The 22,288-nt window shown below is 39.6% G+C and overlaps 2 protein-coding genes across 2 annotated transcripts in view; both read left to right on the forward strand.

The window, feature by feature from the left end:
* The window catches only part of colec12 (collectin sub-family member 12), a 39,719-nt gene extending 32,156 nt beyond the window's left edge, over positions 1-7,563 (forward strand). The window contains exons 4-10 of the mRNA XM_008287689.1: positions 2,397-2,483; positions 2,586-3,629; positions 4,703-5,281; positions 5,429-5,571; positions 5,689-5,798; positions 5,921-6,063; positions 6,544-7,563. Coding sequence (XP_008285911.1) covers positions 2,397-2,483; positions 2,586-3,629; positions 4,703-5,281; positions 5,429-5,571; positions 5,689-5,798; positions 5,921-6,063; positions 6,544-6,563 — 2,126 coding nt within the window. The 3' untranslated portion in view covers positions 6,564-7,563. The remainder of the gene's footprint in view (positions 1-2,396; positions 2,484-2,585; positions 3,630-4,702; positions 5,282-5,428; positions 5,572-5,688; positions 5,799-5,920; positions 6,064-6,543) is intronic.
* Positions 7,564-8,805: 1,242 nt separating this feature from the next.
* On the forward strand, positions 8,806-22,246 carry stam (signal transducing adaptor molecule (SH3 domain and ITAM motif) 1). Its single transcript, XM_008287691.1, has 14 exons — positions 8,806-9,107; positions 11,490-11,574; positions 11,777-11,852; positions 12,020-12,115; positions 12,210-12,356; positions 12,624-12,714; positions 13,289-13,484; positions 14,323-14,417; positions 15,577-15,665; positions 15,919-16,006; positions 16,129-16,183; positions 16,354-16,507; positions 16,951-17,072; positions 18,993-22,246. Exons 1-14 carry the CDS (start codon positions 9,068-9,070, stop codon positions 19,222-19,224), a joined length of 1,566 nt encoding a protein of 521 aa, XP_008285913.1. The 5' UTR covers positions 8,806-9,067; the 3' UTR covers positions 19,225-22,246.
* The last annotated feature ends 42 nt before the right edge of the window (positions 22,247-22,288 follow it).

Consider the following 22,288-nt stretch of genomic DNA (forward strand, 5'->3'; position numbering starts at 1 on the left):
CTGACTTCCTGACTCTCTCCAGAGCCTTCTTGTCAACCTAAAATGGTGCAGGTTAAAGTTTTGGTCAGATGTTAGATATCTTGTGAGCCCCTGACCTTTCATGTCGCACCCTAATCTTATTGTGTCCACTACTTTAGTCCCAGTTCAAAAACCTGCAGCAGAAAGTGGGAAATACTGGTATGCATAAGCATCTTTAGCTTTCTGATATTAGCCTGATTTAGCATAAATACTTTAAAATCAATTCACTAAGTAAATTGATCGAATTTCAGATTTCAGGGTTCTAATTTTCATTGAAAAGAGACACAGAATGTAATTGATGTTTGTCAGAAATTAAATATGTCACAATGGAAATATGCAAACTCTATTTAAATCAGATTTTCCCATTGCTACCTTGTACCCCGGCCCTCGTGGGCAGTCTATCTCAGTCTTTGTCTTTGATGTTTGATAGAATTTATTCATAAAATTATGCAGATCACAACTTTGGTTTTTCTTCCTTCTGCTTTCATCAATCATGTGATGACCCATCAGATTTATTTGTTGTCCTTGTATTATTAATATGTCAGTCAGAGGGACCAAACCAGGACTTATTGTTGTACTTTAACTACATTTTGCTGCTGAAAATTACATACTTTTACTAAAGTTGAATTATTTACACTGGAATTTTTATATTGCTGTGTTGGTACTTGTTCTTAAGTACAGGACCTGAATACTTCCTTCACCTCTCAGTCAGAGTTCAACCAAAGATTTATCACTTCAAGAGACTCTTACACAGAATCTGTTGTTTACTCTTCACTGAACTGATTTCAGTTTCAGTTTACGAACTGGCTTCAGGGAATTAGCTGAGTTTGAGATAGGAAACATGTTGTGCAACATGGTCCTGCAGCCCATTTTCACTTTCTCTCCCTGTTTGAACCAGAGAAGGGACGTTAAATAGAAACAGAAAGGAATCCCAGTTATCTCAGACGCCATTGATATGGAATGCTCTTTGTGTTTTGTCCAATCTTACACATTTGTGGCCCAAATCAGTCACAGAAAACCTGTCAAAATATCCCCCAGCAAGATATTGCTTAAGTCTTGCCTGTTCCACAGATAGGCAACACACACAGAAAACACACTGACCCAACAGAGAATGACGTTATTCAAACATCTACGATTTTAGATCCAAGTCAGAATTATGCTCCTTGCTTGCTGTCAAGATTGTTTGGGGTTTCCAGCTTTAGGTCTGTGTTAGCGTGTTAGCCCATGTGATTTTGATGGTTTGGCTCTAATGTCTACCAGATGACCGTGCCGCGAATCCCCTGGCTTAACAACCCAGAGGAGATTTTATGGCTTGGTAGCAATTTGTTGTCTCATGAACCACAGGTTGACTAACAAATGGCTGAAAGTGTCCAAAATAGGTTAAGTTTGCAAGAAAACAATGTAGGCTGGGTTCTGCATTGGGGTTTTTGTCTCCTTTGTTCTTTATTGTGCACACTGTTGGCCTTCAGATGACTCATTCTGTTTAAGCGTTGCTTGTGTTAACTGCTACGTCACTAAAACGCTCAGCAGCATTGACCTGCTGGGCTTCAGGTTGGGTAACTACCTAACTATTGCTCACAACTTGTCAGAATAGTCAGCCAGTAATCCTTACTGAAAATAGCAACCTTATATAACTCATAATGCTTTACCAATGCAGGAATGTGGGATAAGAAGATTTGTTTAAGCTCTTTCTGTTCTATAGGACTTTTTGGTTACTGTTATCAAAATCTTCCAAAAGTAAATGAGTATATAAAGTGTTTCAGTGACCAACCTACAGAAAGAGAAATCTGCATTTCAGAGGAAACAAGATGGATTCAAGCTGCATAATCCAGCTCTCAGCAGTTGACCAACAGCTCTTTGAAACTGGGCCTGTGTGTTTTTGTTTGTCCCAAGTTCATGTTATTGCTTTGTGTTTTTGCCACTCCTGGAATGATAACAGTGAAAGCGTAGGATGTTTTCCAGTTCAGTTTTTAGACGCCCACACACTGACAGAAAAACAAACTGTGGAAGAGAGGAGACGGACTCTTGTTGCAGATGTAAGGAGAGAGTAAAGTAGAAGCAGAGTTAGAATGTGCTGGTGTGGTGTTCATTATGAGTTTGACATTGTTTATACTCATGAAGTGGAATTTGTGAATGTACTTTGAAAATTGAGATTTGTATCAATTGCAGTTGCTTGGTTACAAAAATCTTAGGAAACTCTTCACTCTGTTTAACATCATGTACTCAGAATTGCAGTTTGACTCTCCAGTTATCAACTGCAGAGATTTGAATACAGCAGCGCCCTCTGCTGTTCAGAAGCTTGACTGTGTAACTTCTGTTCAGCAAACTAGCAACTCTACCTTTTATCTACATTACACCCTCTCCTTTCTGTTTCTTAGTGGTCCAGAGAATGGACAATGTCACAGAGGGCATGCAAAATTATGGAGGCAAGATCAATGCTGTGGAAACAGACTTAAAGAAACTGGGTGAGTGTCATTAAAACAAGTTTGTGTGAATGATATAATGTACAAAGACGTGGTTTTTACCTTGACATTTATATCACATATTTTTGCTTGTCACCTTTTTAGATGATCAGGCAGGAGTGAAGTCAGTTAATGCCACCAGTGAAATCAAGACTTTTAAGTCAGATCTGGAAGCCCTGCAGAGCCAGCTAAACGACATCGCCCTCAGGGCAACCAGCAACAGCGACACGCTGGAAGAACTTCGGATTACAGGCGATGACATGCAAAATGGACACGTCTCCCTGCAGAGTTTTCTGGAAGGCAATGCTGCCTCACTGCGTGGAGTCAACCAGACCTTGGCTTCCTACAGTGGAGTGATTGATGACCTCCAGACGGACACTGCACGGCTCCAGTCCGAGATTCAGGGCCAGGTCAAAGTGCAGAGCCAGACCCAGGTTAGTATCAGTGCACTGAACATCACCCAGGCCCAACAGCGCAACCTGCTCAGCACACTGCAGAAGACGGTTGAAGACGCAGGCCAGGCTGTTCAGAAACTGAAGAATGACTATCAGGTTTTGCAGCAAACAGCCAGACAGACACGGGCTGACACTGAGTGGTTAAAAGAAAAGGTCCAGAATCTTCAGGTTTTGGCAGCCAACAACTCAGCCCTGGCCAGATCCAATGGGGAAGCTCTGGATGACCTGGGAGCTCAGCTCAGCACTCTGGCCAGTCAAATCCAGAACACCTCAACCCTTACTGAGGGACATGACCAGAGCTTGCGTGAGCTGATGGACCACCAGAGAGACCACGATAATGCAACCTCATCTAAGTTTGATGACGTGGAAGCACGACTAGACAGGCACGAGAATGACATGGACCGCGTGACTGGAAATGTGAGCTTTGCTGCACAGATTCTAGGCGTCATCAGCTCTGACCTGAACGGCCTGAGGTCCTGTGCTGAGACAGTGATGCAACATTCAGACGTGTTACTGGGCCTGAACAGTAGTGTGACGGAGATCCAGACCGACAGCAAAGAGCTGCGCAGCCAGCAGGATGATCTGGCAGCCAGGCTGGACAAAGAGGTCAACAACCTGTCGATGGTGATGGAGGAGATGAAGCTGGTGGACAGCAAGCACTCACAGCTCATCACCAACTTCACTATCCTGCAAGGTAAGAACAGAAGACATACTTGGTGGGCAACTGGGAAATGACTCAGATAATAGGGTCATATTGTGGTTTGATTTAATTCTGTTTTAAACTGCATGCATAAAAATACCTCTCCAAATATTTTTTAAAGGTGTAGATTTAACCTTTCTAAACTCACAGCAGTTTCTGGGCATTTTTTGCTGCTGTCACAGTTTTACTCACTCTGGGCACATTTTTAATGAGAGCAGCATAACCATAAGCAGCTGAGTCATTAATGGTCTCTGCTGTACTGAGGAGTGAAAAACTTTTTATTTATTCATTTTGTTTATTATTTATTTATTTATCTTATTGATATATATATATATATATGTCTGTGTGTCTGTGTGTGTGTGTGTGTGTGTATCATCATCATATATATTTGTAAATGAAGCATGTAGTGTAAGTAGGGGCTTGCTTAGATAAATGCTGTAGTTTTAAAAGAATACCGAGCCTTTCAAATACACCTGAGTGAAATGGTGTTGGGTTTCAGAACTTTAATTATTGTAGGTATGACTCTGAGTATCGCTAGTTCATTTCTACTTATGTAACAAGTACATTTACCAATCTCTCCGCCATTCATTGCCTTTGTCATCAATTTTTTTAAAAACTAATACATTCTGAGTGACTCTAATTGATTAATTTTTTTTTATTTTGCAGTTTCTAAACACCACATAAATTAAAAGATTTGGTCCAAAAAGAGCTTTATATATAAAAATTTAGAGAGTCTGTTGACTGTAACTTGGATTACACAACTGTTGGTGTCTAGTACGCCCAATACACAAGAAATAAATGATATATGCTTTCAGTTCAGTTGTATTTATATGGAGCCAATTCACAGCATAAGACATCTCAGACCACCCCACATAGTAAGATGAAGACTGTACAATAGTATGTCATAGAGAGAAACTCAACAAATCCAACAATTCAAAACACGACGAAGAAAAACCGCCCCATTAACAGAAAATACTCCTTGTGACAGTGCATAGTACGCTGAGATTTCACCAGTAACATCACATTCTGTGGCATATAGTCCGCTCATCTGTTCTTATTCATTTCAGGTCCACCAGGTCCAAAAGGTTCCAGGGGAGACAAAGGTCCCCAGGGGCAAGTGGGTCAGCCAGGACAAAAGGGTGATAAAGGAGACAAAGGGATGCCAGGATTGGTAGGAGCCAAAGGAGAAAGAGGTGCTACTGGACCACCAGGTATGGAAGGTCCAAAAGGGCCTGTTGGGGCTCGGGGTCCTCCCGGAGCTAAAGGATCGAGAGGGTCTGGAGGTCGTCCTGGAAACCCTGGTGAGAAAGGCGACCCTGGGGCTCCAGGGATTCCCGGCATGGTTGGACAGCCAGGGTTGCCGGGGCCAAAAGGGCTACATGGGCCACAAGGGCCCAGCGGACCAGCAGGGCCTGCAGGTCTCGAAGGGCCCCGTGGCCCTGTTGGACCCATTGGCGCGCCTGGTGCTCCAGGGCTACCAGGACCACCGGGAGAACGACCTCATGTATTTGTAATCCCACCTTTGCCCACTCCAGCCGTTCAGGTCCCTGAAACCCCCAAACCTCAGCCTCTTAAACCAGTGGAGGAACCACAAGGCTCTGTCTCTCGGCAGGTTCAGCCTCCTGTCGCCACCACCCCAGAGCCAGGTGAGTGAGACAACGACATCAAGAAGGAAAAATGATACGTAGCTCATTATATGTACATTTCTACAAATGTTGATACCTACCTAACCAAACTGTATCTCCAATGATTTTGCATGTCTCATGTGACATTCTGATCATTAATTCCTCCAGGTTGTCCACCTGAGTTCAAAAAATCTGGAGACAGCTGCTATTATTTCTCCTCTGGTTCTCAGAGACTCAACTTTGATGAGGCCAGCCAGTTCTGTACTAATTTAACATCTCATATGCTCATTATCAATGACAATGAGGAACAGGTAAGTTAAGTCACACCCACGTATTATTTGTAATTTTGTCACCAATTTTGAAGAAAGAAAAAAAATGTAACTCACATAAAATAGTGATTTGATTATCCTGCTCTTGCTCCTTTATAGCTATTTGTGAGAAATGCGATCGCAGGAAAAGGTTATTTCTGGCTGGGACTTACTGACAGGGAGGAGGAAAACGTTTGGAAGTGGGTGGATGGAACCATACCTGTTTTTAAGTGAGTTACAAATTTTTTAATGTATTTTAGTGGTGCAGTAAAAGACCTGACTCTTTTTGATATGAAGTTAAAATCAATAAGCTTCCATGAGTGTAATTTACTGTCCGTGTGGTTGTTTTCAGGAAATGGAAGCCTGGACAGCCTGATAATTGGACCCATGGTCATGAAGACGGTGAAGATTGTGCCGGCCTGATCCATAATGCTTTCTGGAATGATTTCTACTGCACTGACCGCATCGGTTTCATCTGTGAACGTGCCTCTGACTGTCAGTACCTTCTACAGATCATACCTTTTTTATTTTGTGTTCCCCCTATTTGTGTGTTTCTGCAATTAACGCTGGAGTGTGGTATCTTTTTGTATAAATGAACATGCATTACATTCAAAGTGAGTTCACACAATGATGATTAAGCTAGTCAGTGCCAGGTAAATCTCTTTGTATTTCGAAGTATACTGGAATCTAAGTTTCAAATCTGGTCTCTGTCGCTACGTTTCAGCAGTTGCACACTGGTAGCAATGTGTTTTACATGAAGCAGCAGTGATTGGTTTGTCAAAGGTAATGAAGGGACAATGACAGCAGAGAAGACAGAGTATGCTACAAAAAAATCCTTGGGTGGGTCCTAGAAAGGTTTCTGATACTCCAGATAAAAAAAAAAAACTCATTCAGATGAATAAATGAGCCTATCATCTTCATCTCAAGGGTGTAAAAAGTAATCTTATGTGTTGTGTTTTGTTGTTTTCTTCACAGTGAATTCTCAAGTTTTATAGCATCCATCTAAGACAGCGTGAGTGATCTCTGGGACAAAAGTGAAGACGATGAAGTTGAGACTGAAGAGGAGATGATGATGATGAAGGACATGAGGAGGAGCTCTAGATGACTTTTGGACTCTGATAAAGCCAGCCCAGTCGAGAGTCACTGACTCTTGGGCTGATGTTTGTCTTTAAAGGCACTTTACAGCAGAGTATGGTGCAGAAGACAGAGCAAGCACAGAGCCACCCCACTATTGTATTGATTTAGAATTTGTACTGAGGGAAAAATTGGATTGTAGTCATTTATTTAGGCTATACTGAGTCATTATTTGGTGCAGCCACTGTTGTACATGTGTATCTGTAAATAATATTTTACAAAGGACACATTCTTGGTTGGGATTGAATTTCTTTCCTTGACTGCTTTCATACTCTTACACTTACAGAAAAATCTATACCAGAGGATAATGTTGTTAATAAAGTGGAACTACTTTGTATTCTGAATAATACATCACAGATCCAGAACTGTGATTAGAAATAAGCTCCAACAAAAATGATGAGCACCCACTCACCATCAGCAAATGACTGCAACCTCACATAACAAATAGTAATAAAGCTAGTGTAAATTTCACCTTTCTGTAATGAAAACAACATTGTCAGTTTTTTTCTTTTATTTTTTTGAGAATAGATGCTCAGTGTGAGCGGTGCTACTGTTATGGAGGACAGTATTACCTAGACTTTAGGCTGCCAGTATGAGTTTTATATTAAGTATCCATAAACAATATGTAAATGTTTTGTAATGTAATGTATCCATTATAAGATGATTTATTCACAAACACAATATTTGAAACATGTTAATTTGCATAATCAGTTGTTATAGTTGTATGATTGACCTCATGTAACGCTTAAGGACTGAGTAGCAGTTTGTAATCTGTCTTAAGGTTCATTTTGCTTCATTAAATCACTGAGTTCCTATGGATCAGGCCAGGACACTTACCACAATAAAATGTGAAAGAAAGTGTGTGTGTGCTTTTTGTCCCATGAATATGCAACAAATGCAATGAAATGCAGCATGCAAAGCCATTTTTTTTGTCTATAGAAACTTAAAAAGAGCGAGAACTTCTTATTGATATGCTAACTTTTTTATTTATTTGAAGATTTTTATTGTAACATCTTTATTTTCAAAACCAGTGTATGCTAATTACACAACAGTTTGAACAAAAGGGAATTACCTAACACAAAAAAATTATGATTTACACTTGTTTTAGTCACAGGGAACTGGTGGTTAGCACCGTTGCCTCGCAGCAAGAAGGTCGCCGGTTCGCGTCCCAGTGAGGATACCCAGGATCTTTCGGCGTGGAGCTTGCATGTTCTCCCCGTACAGCGTAGGTTCTCTCCAGTTTCTCCGGCTTCCTCCCACAAGGTCCAAAAACATGCTGAGGTTATTTGGTGATTCTAAATTGTCCGTAGGAGTGAATGTGAGTGTGCTTAGTTGTCTGTCTCTAAGTGTGGCCCTGTGATAGACTGGCGACCTGTCCAGGGTGTCCCCTGCCTTCACCCTAAGTCAGCTGGGATAATGAGGATTAAGCGTGTATAGATAATGGATGGATGGATGTTTTAGTCACTCGGATATGTATTTATTGTTACTGCCTAAATAAGGGTTTCACAATTAAATATACATAAATAAAGGTGTGTTTGTGTATTTGGGTCCATAAGTCCACTTTGACTTGGCAGCTGTTGTTTTAAGTAGCTTGACTTGACTTTTGTTGCATTAAATTCCTTCTGTATTTGCAATATGTGTTGTAGCTCTGACTAGTGCATATGAACTAAATAAGAGATAGTACCCTAATGTTCAATTCAAACTTCATGCAATTGTTGAGAGGTGATAAGATTTTCAATCAGTTAACACTGACATAACATTACATGTGGCTTTTGTTGTTATTACACCCACATGACTGAACCTCAAAATTACACTCAAGTTCAGCACTTTTGCAAATGTACGACACTTTCTGGACATTACGTTTTATTACATCTCTCCACAGGAGACAGAAATTCTCTGCAACTATTTAACCACAGATGTGTTTGTAGTTTCCAATCATAGCTGCAACAGTATCTTCTAGTCTTATTTATTTTTGTGTTGAAGGGACGAGTCACGTGATCATAATCACCTGACGATGACATGTTTTTTTTGTTTTTTTTACGGCAAGGGCAATTTGTAGCTTCCGATTCATTTTGTGTAGTGCACAGTTGATCAGAGACAGGCTCACTAGCAGGTGTTTGACAGAGAGGGTTACCTTCGAGTAGCTGACAGCCGTGTGTTCATACAAGACTGAGCGCTGCCATTACCCAGCATGCTCTGCTTGTTGCCGTCTGGCGAAGGAGTGACTGTGTAGAAAAGAACCAGCTTGCTACATTTGACATCCATCAACTTGTCGTTACTATGCATTTTTATTGTATGAAATAAGAAGAAGAGGGAAAGAAAATATCTGGGGAAGGGCAAGTCTGTTGTTGTCGACATACCAGCGATGCCTCTCTTCACGACCAACCCATTTGACCAAGATGTTGGTGAGTAATCAGGACTGGAGGCTATTTGTAGCAGGCTAACTGAGTAGCAGTGGGCAGACAGCTTTGTTTGTGTTGTCCAGCTGTAGTAAGTGTTTATGTTAGCTGCTAAATTATATTGTCAGTGTTATACGGACTTGTTGTTAATGTACCTGGCTGTGTAAACTAACAGACTGCTGTAAATGTTATGTAAAAAAAAAAAAAAACAATAGTAAGAAAAATATCTTTTGCCTGTGTTTGGTGTGATTCGCTCACTTAGCCAGTTAGCACAGTTAGCTAGTCTGCAACCCTGTCTAACATGGACATCTAGCTCGCAAGCAGGAACCGGAGGCATGTTCAAATTAGCCCTGATGTATTTGATGTATTTTTCATGTCAGAATATGTGCATAGTTCATTTTGTGTCAAGTTAACTGTCAATAGACGTAGGACACAGATGCTGTCATCAGCTAACTGGAGCAGCTAGCCATCCTTCAGCCCCATCATTAGCTGCCTTACTGTAGTCCACCGTGTGCTGGCTAACCGATATGATGATCCTGCCAGCTCCCCGTTAGTGGAAGTGAGACAGGATGCGGTTTTGTGTGAAACCATTATTTCACGCATCGTTTCCTCTCCTCTCTTTGTTCTGTATCGACTGGTTAACCGCTTCACTGGCATGTACAGTGTGCAGGTGTAGACAAAATACACAAACGCCTCTTTGCACAGTAACATGCAAAGCAGGCAGACCTAGCACTGACTGCTGATGTGGTAAAGCTTGTGTTGGTATGTCTGGACTGTCAGATGTTGTCTCAGCTAGAATGATCACATTCAGATTGTTCTGTTTCTGAATCAACATGCCATTACATGTCCATTAAACAGTAGAAGTGACCATCTACTTCCCTACTACTGTGTGGATAAACTCCTCCTCTTGGTGTAACTTAAACTGGCAATCTCTCAATACATGTTTATACGGGAAAACAATTGAGAACCTGTAAATGAGTAAAGAAATGTGTGTTTTTTTTGGCAATATCAACAAATTACATCCCTTCGCTAAACCAAAATTGCTTTATGGCATTAACATTCAAGCAACATTGTTCACAAATGTCTAATGCAGCACGAGATACTGAACAAATAACGCTAAAGACATAATTATCAAACCACAACAGGCCTTTAGCATTAAGAATTTTATTTGGGTTTTATCATACCCTATAAATAATTACAGCATCGTCTACAAGACATGAGGAAAGTTCAGTAATATTTCAATGAATGCAATACATTTTGCTTATAAATATAACGTATTCACATTGCAAACATTTCAAATTGTAATATTTTGTGCATTAGCTCTAAAGTCAGCAGATGATCCAAACTGAAGTGTCACTCAACAAAGTCCAAAAGGGGAAATGGCGAGATGACAAGAAGACAGCCATCAAGGTGCTTAACGAAGAGGGATAAAGGGAGGGGGCTGTTACAAAAACAGCTTAAAATCAGCAACGCAGCTGTGCTTTTCTACCTTAAGAAAATGCAGCATGGCTACACTAACAACAACAAAGGAAAAGACAGAAAACTGCAGTCACAGTGTTCTAATAACTGTTTCCGGAGCTGTAGATACAACAGTATGGCTAATTTACATCTTCACACAGTGTGTTACCGTGTCACTCATACCTACTCTGCTGTCCCTTTTATCAGTATAAATGTTCAGTCTCATGGAATACATCACGAGTATTTTTGGACGCTTTTGCCCGTGCCAGTGGCTATTATATGTCACAGTAACAACAGAGGTCTTACTTTCATCACTTTATTTAATATATTTTTAGGGAAACATGAGGCAAGACAATTCAAAACCAAATACACAAGATGTAACACTGAATGCATGAACAGTGGGTCCATCAGACACGGGAGAGTTGTGTCATTTAGCTGAGAGAGAAGTCTAAAAAAACATCATGGGGGTTTATGCCAAAGACAGGAAACTGAACTAGCAAAGAGGAACCATCAGCACCACTGAATGAAAGACACTAATCAGGGTATGCACATATATATATTTATATAATTTTTCAGGCTATTGTCTCAGAAAAACTTCAGGGTCAATTGGTACACACATCAACCATTATGAGCTTTGTGTGATTGCTATTTACTGGAGTGCTGTTGTATTTACAGGGGCTTCTGTTATATTTTCAGCCCTATTATTTCCAGTAAATTATACACCAGTTCCTGACACAGACCATTTAGATGGAGTAGAATTTGTCTATATCAAAATATGATTGCACACGCCTTGCTACTACGATTTTTATTTCAAGAAGGTTTATCATTTCTCAGGAAGATCCTCTTCTTTGTCTCTGTCTTGAAAGTCTTGTCATAAAGAAATTGCTTAAGATTTCTGCTTACGTTGGTTGTTGTGGTTCTTTCCTGCAGAGAAAGCAACCAGTGAGATGAACACAGCTGAGGACTGGGGCCTCATCCTGGACATATGTGATAAGATAGGGCAGTCACGCACTGGGTTAGTGAACCTTACCCTATCTGAGCTACACAAACACATTTATGAGATTTTGAAAATGCTTTTCCTTTATTAAGCTATGCATCCTGTTGTTAGTAATTAATTCCAGTAAAACTTAAAAGAAGCCACTTTCCAAAAAAACCTTTCAATATGTCACTGTTCAGTTAATATCCTTAAACATTTCAGTTGCACTATTGTGTTGCAGGCCCAAAGAATGCCTCCGCTCCATAATGCGAAGAGTGAACCACAAGGATCCCCATGTAGCCATGCAGGCACTGACTGTAAGTAGACTGTAGTCAAACAGCCGTCTAAGTGTGAATGTTCAGTACTGAGAGGCATTGAGCTGAGAGTTAGTGGATAAGTTAAACCGTAATGTGTGCTACATGTATGTCAACTATTTGGTGAAATAATGAGCCACATGTATATGCTGTGCCCTTTGTCCTCACAGCTTCTCGGTGCTTGTGTCTCAAACTGTGGAAAAATATTCCACTTGGAGGTGTGTTCCAGAGAGTTTGCCAGTGAAGTCAGCAATGTTTTAAACAAGGTATGTGGTCATTTTCGCTTTCTGTTTGTTATCCAGATTAGGTCATGCTATATCCTTCTTCTCATTATATGCTTTTTTAAATGTTTTTTCCCAGGGCCACCCCAAAGTGTGTGAGAAGCTGAAGGCCCTGATGGTGGAATGGGCAGAGGACTTCCGCAATGATCCACAACTCAGTCTGATCTCAGCAATGATCAAGAATCTACGTGAGCAGGGCGTCACTTTCCCAGCTGTAGGATCCCAGGTATATATAATATAGTGGAAGTTTTTCTTAGATTTAGAAAATTCTATATCAAAGATTGATTTGGACTGATTCCATGTGTAATACCAGCACCTATAATGATCTCATGCCAGAATGTGAAAGAAAAGATCGAACAAATATGCCTGGATTAACTGGTGACACTGAGTTTTCTCTTCTTTTAAACTGAGACAGAGACTCATCCTTTTGTTCCTCTAAGTCATGAGTCTGAGTCATCATCAACCTAAGCATATGATTATCGTCTTTTCCTAGGCTGCAGAGCAAGCAAAAGCAAGTCCAGCTTTAGTGGCAAAGGATCCCTCCACCTCAACAAACAAAAAAGAGGAAGAAGACTTGGCCAAAGGTAAAGATACTTCTAGCTCATGATAACTTAGCAAATGAGCTTATGTTAGTTTTTCATTATTCCGGTGTAGCGATGTATCTTGAACAGGAATTTCCATTAAAACATGCACACTCGCACCTTTAATAATTATTTACTGGCTTCACTTAACTCACCATTTATGCTGGATTAATGAATTGCAGATGTTTAGCAAGGTGTAAGGTAGCGATACTCAGCTTACAGTCTTGTTTGGCCTGCAGGTTAATAGGCTGCTGGCAGGCTGCTGACCGTTTTCTAATTCACAATGAAAATAAATGGATTGACTTTGGAAATTTTTGGGGGGTTGCTTATTAATGCCCCTGAGCTGCTCCTCAGCTAAGTTGAAAATAAATTACCTCAATGAAGGTTGAGTTATGAGTTAGTTTTAATAGGTTTAGTGTTTATTAATTTTATCTGATGAATATTATGTTTCGTTCATTAACTGGCCCATGACCTCCTGCTATTTTGCTAAAGTGGCCTCAGTGCAAAGCAGGTTTTGCATCCCAGGTCTTTCAAGGGCAAACACACAGTCACACATATTTGTCTGTGTTGTGTGCAGCTATTGAGTTGTCGCTGAAGGAGCAACGTCAGCAACCACAGACCTCCTTGTCAAGCCTTTACCCAAACACCTCCACCCTACTCTCCTCACACAAGTCTGATGGCAGAAAAGTCCGTGCCATCTACGACTTCGAGGCTGCAGAAGACAATGAGCTCACCTTTAAGTCAGGAGAAATCATCACTATCCTGGATGACAGGTGAACTTATTCACAAGTATAAACAAGTGCAACGGCACACAATGAATTGTCAAATATGTTGCATTTTGAGTTGGGTGGCTGTTCTTCGTGAAGCATCTGCCGGGTTGAAATGCCCTTTTAGGTGCTAAATATACCATACAACAGAAAGCACCTTTAAAGTGTCACAGTGGTCCATCTCAGCCTTTGGATTTTAAGGGAGACTGGTGATCTCTAAAAAAAAAAACATTTCAAGAATTCATTAAAATATCCAGATGTTTTAAAGAAGCTTGAAACTCTGCAAATTAAGTTTTGAAACAATCTGCTCATTTGATCTGTTTCACATTTATTACGAGGTCTGTCTTCAGCACTGACAGGGAAGCACGTGAAACCAAGGGCACATTCCACTACACATATACCATACTATATAGAATGCCAGAAACAAATTTTGTGTGTCTCAAACATAAAATACCTGCTTGTCCTACTACATCCTGTTGGAATGGTTCACAGTATGCATGCCAGCCTACTTTTCGGGCTGTTCTGACACACAATCCTCTGCACGGTAATGCCACATATGTCACACTGTCTGTTGCGTTAATAAACAAGCTTGAGCTGCTAAGAACACACACACAGATAACAGACTGCAACGGTCAAAGTTTAAGATGCGTTCTTGTAATAAAATACCAAATCCCTAATGCATTCTGGATGAAACAGTACTGACTTCATAAGGGCAATTTTACTGTGTAAGCAAAGTAAAATGGAAAAATATGTGATTTGGAACACTGCAGCAGTTGGTAAAAGGTGTATTGTTCTTCCTGTTTCAGTTTCTGTTAATAATATGATTGTGCTTTTTGTTCTTTAGTGACCCCAACTGGTGGAAAGGGGAAACATACCAGGGAGTGGGGTTGTTCCCCTCCAACTTTGTCACTGCTGACCTCACTGCAGAGCCTGAGATGAGTGAGTGTACACACACACACACACACACACACACACACACACACATACACATACCCAATCTTCAGTTATGTCATCGCTAATTCTTTGATAGCCCATTTAGTCCATTAGCAGTATTGCTTTATAGATCCTGGAGTGGGAGATACTTCATCACTTACACACTGCTGGTGAAGCAATACATAGAGCACAGTGCACATACACAGTCAAGACATTGGTGTCATTACCAGGAAAAGACAGATAAGTTACTACATGGATTCAACAACAACACTGCCTGTGCTTCAGGGAAATCACTCATTAAATGTCTGATAGCATTTGGATTTATTTCCTTCTGTTAGAGACAACTTCATACTACAAAATTATGTTTCCTCCGTAAACCATTTAAGTGCCACTCTCATATCCACATCCCGGCACTGTCTTGTAAACTGGCGCATGCTCTTTTTATTTCACTAAATCAATTCATTCATGAATTAAGCACCTCTTTCATTGTTGCCATAAAAATGTTTAGTCTCTGGCATAACTTTTTTCTTCAGCGTCACTGTTATTGCTTTTCGTATTTTTAATATTGCACAATGAACATTTGAGGTCCAGTTTAAAACTCACCTCTGTTCATGTGCTTCGTCTGTACACACATACTGTACATCAGCAGTTTAATGTTGCAGAGTGTGTTACAGCTTAAGATGCTCAATAAATTGTGAAAGCCCCACAGAAAGGGATTGGTTCTATTGCATAATGGATTCCATAGTTATCAGCTTTGCGTTATTGCTGTCTAGTGGGAGTTTGCCCAGCTTTTACATTACATCCAAATTTTCGTTGCTGCAGCACACTTTTCTTTTCACCTGCTGGCTGTAACGCTTTGTCAAACTCTTTGCATGATGATTCTTTTGTTTTATTCCTTCACAACATCCACACTGCACACATGAATTCAGTTATTTTTCCTTTTTCTTTTTTTCTTCCATTCATGTGAAACATTTTCAGATAACACAACGCCATGTTTTTGTGTCATGGTAGCTGTTTCTTGTCAGGTTGTACGTATTTTCATCTCATATCTGGGTTGGTGTAACGATGATTGAGTTGGTGTATGTTTAGCTCTTATGCATGTGTTTCTGATCGCTGGTACTCTGTTTTCCTGCTGCCACATCTGCTGTTTCTTGGACATCCACAGTGAAGACAGAGAAGAAGACAGTACAGTTCAGTGAGGACATCCAGGTGGAGACTATAGAGCCTGAACAGGAGCCTGTATATATTGATGAGGTAATTTCTCTTCTGTGTGCATTTGCTTACCAAGCCCATTCAGCCTCATTAGGATATTACCGTTGCATCAATAAATAAAGAGTTTCATTCGAGTATAACATTTCAAAATGACTTACCAACCACAAAATCTGACCACAAAATCTAAATTATTGATCATAGTCTAGGTTTTTTATTTTAGAATGAATCAGCTTTCTCTTGAGTATGTTGTGAAGTTAAATGTGTACATGTACTTGACGTTTGCCGTATCTATCAGGACAAAATGGATCAGCTACTGCAGATGATTCAAAGTGCGGATCCAACAGACAACCAATCAGACAGCGTTGAGTTACTACAGCTGGAAGGTAAACTGAATTTAAGATGGAGCTAAAATAAGTCCATGAATGAAAGTGAAAGAAAAGTATATAGTAATCAATCTGCAATATTTTTGTAAACCAATATCTTTCTTTTTGTCTTTTTAAATCAGGTGCCTGCAATCAAATGGGACCCCTCATTGACCAGAAGTTGGAGGATATAGACAGGTACATTGTGATAGTTTGACATGTTTTACTGATAGAAACTACAGAGTGTTCTGAACTGAGGAAAGATGCAGATTTTTAGGTCAGATGTGTAACAATATGTAGTTCCAGCATTTGATAAACATTTCTGAAGCCAATCCAACGTTTTTTAATCATGTGGTTTGTAACATCAGGAAGCACTCGGAGCTGTCAGAGCTGAACGTGAAGGTGATGGAAGCTCTGTCTTTGTATGCCAAGCTGATGAATGAAGATCCAGTCTATGCCATGTATGCCAAGCTGCAGAGCCAACAGTACTACATGCAGCAACCTGCCAATGCAGCACAACAGGTACAACCAGCTTAACACAAATATGTGCTTGATATGTTGATAGATAGTTTTTCAGTTTCATTTATGAGTCCATTTTATAAATGCTACCAGCCAGAGGCCATTGTTCTCCATTGTGCTGAGTTTAAGGACAGCTGGTATCTCTGTACACCTCGGAAATCATATCAAAACTGTCTTGTTTTTGTTTTTTAAATTCTAATCCACAGAGGCCTGTGCAAATTCAGACACCATGATTTAGGCCTTTAGTGTTGTGTGAGAGCCTGAATCACTGTTTTCTGTGGTTTGCTTGTGTTTCTTGTATGGTGCGTGAGAGTCTTTAACATGAATTAAATATTGCAGACAATTACCTTTCTGTGTTCCTGCACTAAATTGCTATCAATCTTTCAAAGGACTTAACAGCTTAGTCAATCCCAGTATGTGCTAAGTGTGCATCTGTATGACCACAGGTCTACCCTGGCCAGCCTGCATCAGGTTCATATGCCATGAGCGGTACTGGGGTACAAGGTTATACTGTTCCTATGGAGCAGCTTCCAGCTGGAGCCCCCATTCCTGGTCAGCCAGCTCCCAGGTAAGTCTCACACACACCTGTGTGTTGGTGCCCTAACAATCCACAGGTTGTCACTAGTTGTTGACGTTTTCATCACTGATCGTTTCCTCCTCTTTGGAGTTTCAGTTTTCACTGTCATTCTCCTCTTTGTACTATTTTTCAAAAACTTTTTTCACTTATTTATGTACATCTTAATCTTATTTGGAGTGCATTTACCTTTTTCAGTTTTGCATGACAAGTGTGTTAGTGCTGTAAATTCTCTGATAGTGACGGGGTCCTTATGTTGTTATTTTGCTCATTGCATATAGAAGCATTGCTTTACTTGTTAGAGTATAATGAGTGTATTCTGTTTCAGTATTATGTAATTTCTGATCCACTAAAATTTTTTGTGTGCTCAGTATAATCTGAAATTAATGCACTACTTTGTCACTACACAAACTAGGGATGGTACGAGACCAATCCTCAGACAAATCTGTTTGATCGCAGACAATTTCTTACTAATCAGCATGAACCTAAGCTTAGTTCTTCATTCTTTGTTCTTTGTTGTGTCTACTGTCATGTAGGTATCATAAATTTGAATAAATATTCTGAATATGCAGCACTATCAATCAATAATTATTTAATTAATCTTACAATTACAGTGTACTGGATCATTAATGCAATACCAGGTATTGCAGCTTTAAGTCACAGACATATGGTAGGGGTCACAGAGACGGCTCTCACATATGCCACTGGGATACTATTTGATCCCAGCTTGACTTCACATACATTATGTGCACTGGCTGGATTTAATTAAACATTACAGAATACTTTGTCACAGTGGCCCTTGCTAAACCCTCACAATGCTTTTTGCTTGCCAAAACAAAAACTTGATCAGGACATCTCTAACACAATAATGTCATACTCGCCACTGCAGTTCTATATTAAACAGAAATGCTTTTTGACTTGTTCATTCACAAACATTGAGTGCCCTTTTGTTGCCATTAATTTCACTTTATTCAGATATTTACAGTTAAAACAGCTCAAATGACACAACCCCTCCCATTGTTGCTTGGCTTTTTACCTGTAAAAGTTAAACACTGGTGTCTTTTATTGACAGTAGCTCAACAGCTCATAACCAGCACTGTAGCAATTACAGACTATGAATGAAAACAATATTTATGTTTAAAAGAGAAAGTGAGAGCAGCAGGAGGTGACTGTGACTTTACTCGGTTCTTTTAGGTGTGAATTAAGTGCTGTGGAAAATTGGCTGAAATTAAGGACTGAATCCCCATTAACATGTTTCCTTTTTAAAACACATGTCCTCTGCTTCATTACACCTAGCATCTACACTACTAGTGTTTTAGGACCCTTAAAATGGAGACTTCTTGAAATGCTGTTGAAACTGTTTAAAAACTTTGGGTTTGTGTTTAAGTCTGATACTAAGACATATATTGGTTTCTTGGTTGGGATTTAACTGTCGTTCCCTGATAGGCCACAATCCTATCATGTGACCATTTTCCTGAGGAGACCAAAGACATCAGCTGAGATTACCAGAGATTAATTCAGTATTGACAACGAGCTACCTGCATGGCTGACCTTGTTGTCTCTAAAGCAGCTGTTGTGCAGTTTAGGAAATCTCTGGTCCTATTTTCTAGCATTACTGTTCCCCCCCCGTAGTATCTCCACAACTGAGCAACAAACTGTTACAATTAATTTTTCATAGCTGTTTTAAAATGAAAACTTAATAGTTTAGATGTAGCCACAGTATTCCCACCCCTTCATCTTATGCAGCTTTATTAAAGAGTAGAATGTAATTGTTTATGCAAGTCAAGGCTATTATTTGAAAATCTAGCATTATTTGAATACCATCTATCTTTAATCAAAACAAGAGAATTTACACTATTAACCAGTCCCCCATGTTGAAATGTACTAATTGCTTTCTCTTCGTTCTTTCCACAGTGACGTTCATATGTACATGGGCCAGCCGCCAGTCTACACTGCAGCTCCAGGCACTATGGCCCCAGCAGATGTTCAGTCCTACCAGAACCCAGCCAGCGCCCCTGGTGCCGCACCGTGCACAACTCCTGCAGGCATGACGCAGACGGCAAACTACAGCACCCCTTCCGGCTCGAGCATAGCACCTTCCTCAGACGTCCCACAGGCCCCTTACTCAGAGAAGGCCTTGCTATAGGCCCCCCCACAGCTCACTGTTATCCTCACACGTACACGCACACATGCACACAAATGAATCAGACCTGATCAAATAGTTTTATATTTTATCATTTGTTTTCATCATGGAACACCAGATGGAGAAGAAAAAATGCAGATCAAGTTGACTAACACTGACATGTGTCACACTTTGTGTTTAATTTGACAGATACACAGGTAAATATATAGTTACACTTGTCACTCCAGCTTTAGAAGTGATCACTAGGCTTTGAATTGAAGAGCTAACTCTAAGCCAGACATGGTGTAAAAAGAGACACTGTGTCTTTTTTATTTTAGGAATGTATTTGATTAGCTATGTTATTGGATCTTCACTTTTTCTTTAAGTGTTTAACTGCTGGGGATGTGAAGACATCTGTTGGTTGCACTTAGTCAAGTTTCGGCCTACATTCAGATCTGATCACTTCCAAGTCTAGATCTGACAGCAATACATGCATTATCCATTTTTATGTACGAGACCTAACATTTAATGCCATTGCAAATCTGTGGTGACACTTTATTTTATGGATCCATAGGTTTAGTTCATCAGAAACTTACAGGAAGGAACTACATAATTTGGTACTAAACAAAATTGTGTTAGTTAGCCTTTACTTTGTATAAGCATAAGAAGGTTGTCTTTAAACCAAAGTAAATATTCATTGGTCATCTAATATTAGATTTTATATTCATCACATTTTAAAATATATACTTGTTTGTAGACATATTTGCATAAATCCAATAGTTCTTACCTGGTAACTTCCTAAAAAATCTTTTAACAAATGTCAGGTCTCTTCCAAAAAAATAAAATCAATGCATTGCCAAATTGCTTTGAGTAAACAAGTGTAACTGTAGCACTTTAATCCCAAACACAAAATACATATGCAATTACTATTTGATCAAGTGTGAAATACATAAAGGCATTCCTTCACACACTACCCTTGGTATGCACACTGGAGCGACACACACAGCACACACTACAGACAGATGTACAGCGGTGGGTGGATTCACTCACAAACACAGCTGCACTACTTGGTTCACACATCCTCAGTAGAGCGTCATCATTTACCTACATTCAGACACTAACAGTTAAATCCACAGTATGCCACAGCCTTCTCACAACTTAAAACAACTGCAGTGCTAATAGTGTCACAAAAAAGGGGCGTTGACTTACATTTATCACTCTCTCTCTCTTTTTTCTTTTTTTTCTTTTTTTAAAAAAAGGACTTTGAGCTAAAACCATTAGGCTACTACTCCATTCTGTATATGTCGTCAACTTTTAGAAGTACTGAAAACTGAAGCCACTTTCTTTTATGGAGGGAAAAGAAACAAGAGGAATTGAAGCATGCACATGACTCTTGTAAATACTGTAATGAACTAGTTGTGAAGCCAGATGATGACCTCATGGGTGGGCTGCATGTTAGCACAGCTCCGGGTGAGTCTCTCAGCCTTAAAGGTGAACTCTGCAGTCAGGTTACTCCAGGTGAATTTAAGGTGTAAAAGCCAAAGAGAACAAAGTGTAAAAATGCTCACATGCCCCAAAACAACATGTTTTTTTTTTTGTTTTGTTTTCAATATGATTGACTCCTGACTTCATTCTGCAGAGTTTTCCTTTTGGAACCAAGCTAGTTTTGCTTCCTTTTTGCTGGATGCCGGCTTGGCTCAGTCTCCATCAGGGGCTGTGCTAACGTACTGCTACCACAGACTTGGATACTAAGGGGACAACGCTCTCTGAACCCCAGTGTCTTTCAAGCATCTCTTTAGTCAGTGTTGAAAAAAATGAATACTATGTTTTTTGTAGTGCATTTTAATTTATGTTTTGATTATTGTTATGATATTTTAAATTGAGAACCAGTGCAGGATGTACGTATTCAGAGAACAGAGCGGAGTATGTGGATATTCTGCCTAACTTAGTTGTATATTTAAATCGCTCACTTGAGAACATGGACATTTTTCTCTGTGTTTGATACATGCTTATTGTACTGTAGGGTCAAATGGTAATGTGAAAACTAATTGAACCACCCCCTGTGCATTTTAAACTTGTTTTTTTGTTTTGTTTTCTTCAGAGCTGTGTTAACACTAAAACAACTTCTACCTGAAGCGGAGCTGAAGTATGGTTTTTAGTATTCTGGACAACTTTAGTCAGGATTTGTAAGCAGCTCTTTACCAAAGGCTCCCTAAGCTCATCACTTAGCGACACATGAGGCATTCAAGCTCAAGTATGGTAGGTACTCCTTATACTCTACCATACTGATCATATTCTTAATTCTCAGAATTTGCTACATGTTCAGAGTCTTTGGGAAAGAGTTAATGTTTACAAAACTGACTGGATTACAAAAAGCTAACGAAACAGGAAAATTATTTATCTGTTGTATTTAATAATGAATGATGCTACATGAAGGAATTATGAAGTTTTGAAATCGATTTTCTGATTGCAGGGCAAATCGATGTGCTATTCTGACAAATTTGTGTCATTTAAATTTCTCTCGAGATATTGTGTTTCAAATGTGCTACTCCTCACCACCCCTGTGTGCCAGTCTGAAATGATAAACTACCCACAGCCTAAGTCTAGCACCTGTGACTTTAAATCCTCCAGAACTTTAATTAAGCATTAACATAGCTAATTCGAAAATGAAGAAATTAAAATAAATAAATAAATAAATGTTTTGCTACCTTTAACTAAAAGCAAGATTGAAATAACATGAATCTGTTTGTTCAAAGAGGGTTGAAAATATCAAAGTAGCAGCTATTCTGGGACCATGGAACCAGGAGCCAGTTTATCGTCACACACCATATCTAAATGTAACATCCTGTTGCACCCACAGCATTGGATTGCAGCCCTGATGTAACTTTTTTTTGTACAGGATTGAGATGCTGCCTGTTTTTAAGTTTCGAACAAACATTATTGTAAAGGTTCTGTCTTAACTTGTACCCTGCTGTTTGTATGTATTCTTTTAACCATACTTATTAATTGGTATTCACAATAAAACCAGGCCAAATGTACAGAATAATCTGTTTAGCTTTGCTTTGCTTGATTCACATATTTTTTTTTT

This window comes from Stegastes partitus, unplaced genomic scaffold (assembly GCF_000690725.1).
Source record: "Stegastes partitus isolate 25-593 unplaced genomic scaffold, Stegastes_partitus-1.0.2 Scaffold513, whole genome shotgun sequence".
Lineage (NCBI taxonomy): Eukaryota > Metazoa > Chordata > Actinopteri > Pomacentridae > Stegastes > Stegastes partitus.

Bases quoted from the DNA above. Each gene is read 5' to 3' on its own strand.
- stam (XM_008287691.1), top strand. From the start codon at position 9,068: ATGCCTCTCTTCACGACCAACCCATTTGACCAAGATGTTG. The intron at 12,357-12,623 runs GTATATATAATA...GTCTTTTCCTAG, and splicing joins TCCCAGCTGTAGGATCCCAG to GCTGCAGAGCAAGCAAAAGC. The intron at 16,007-16,128 runs GTAAACTGAATT...TTTTTAAATCAG, and splicing joins TGAGTTACTACAGCTGGAAG to GTGCCTGCAATCAAATGGGA.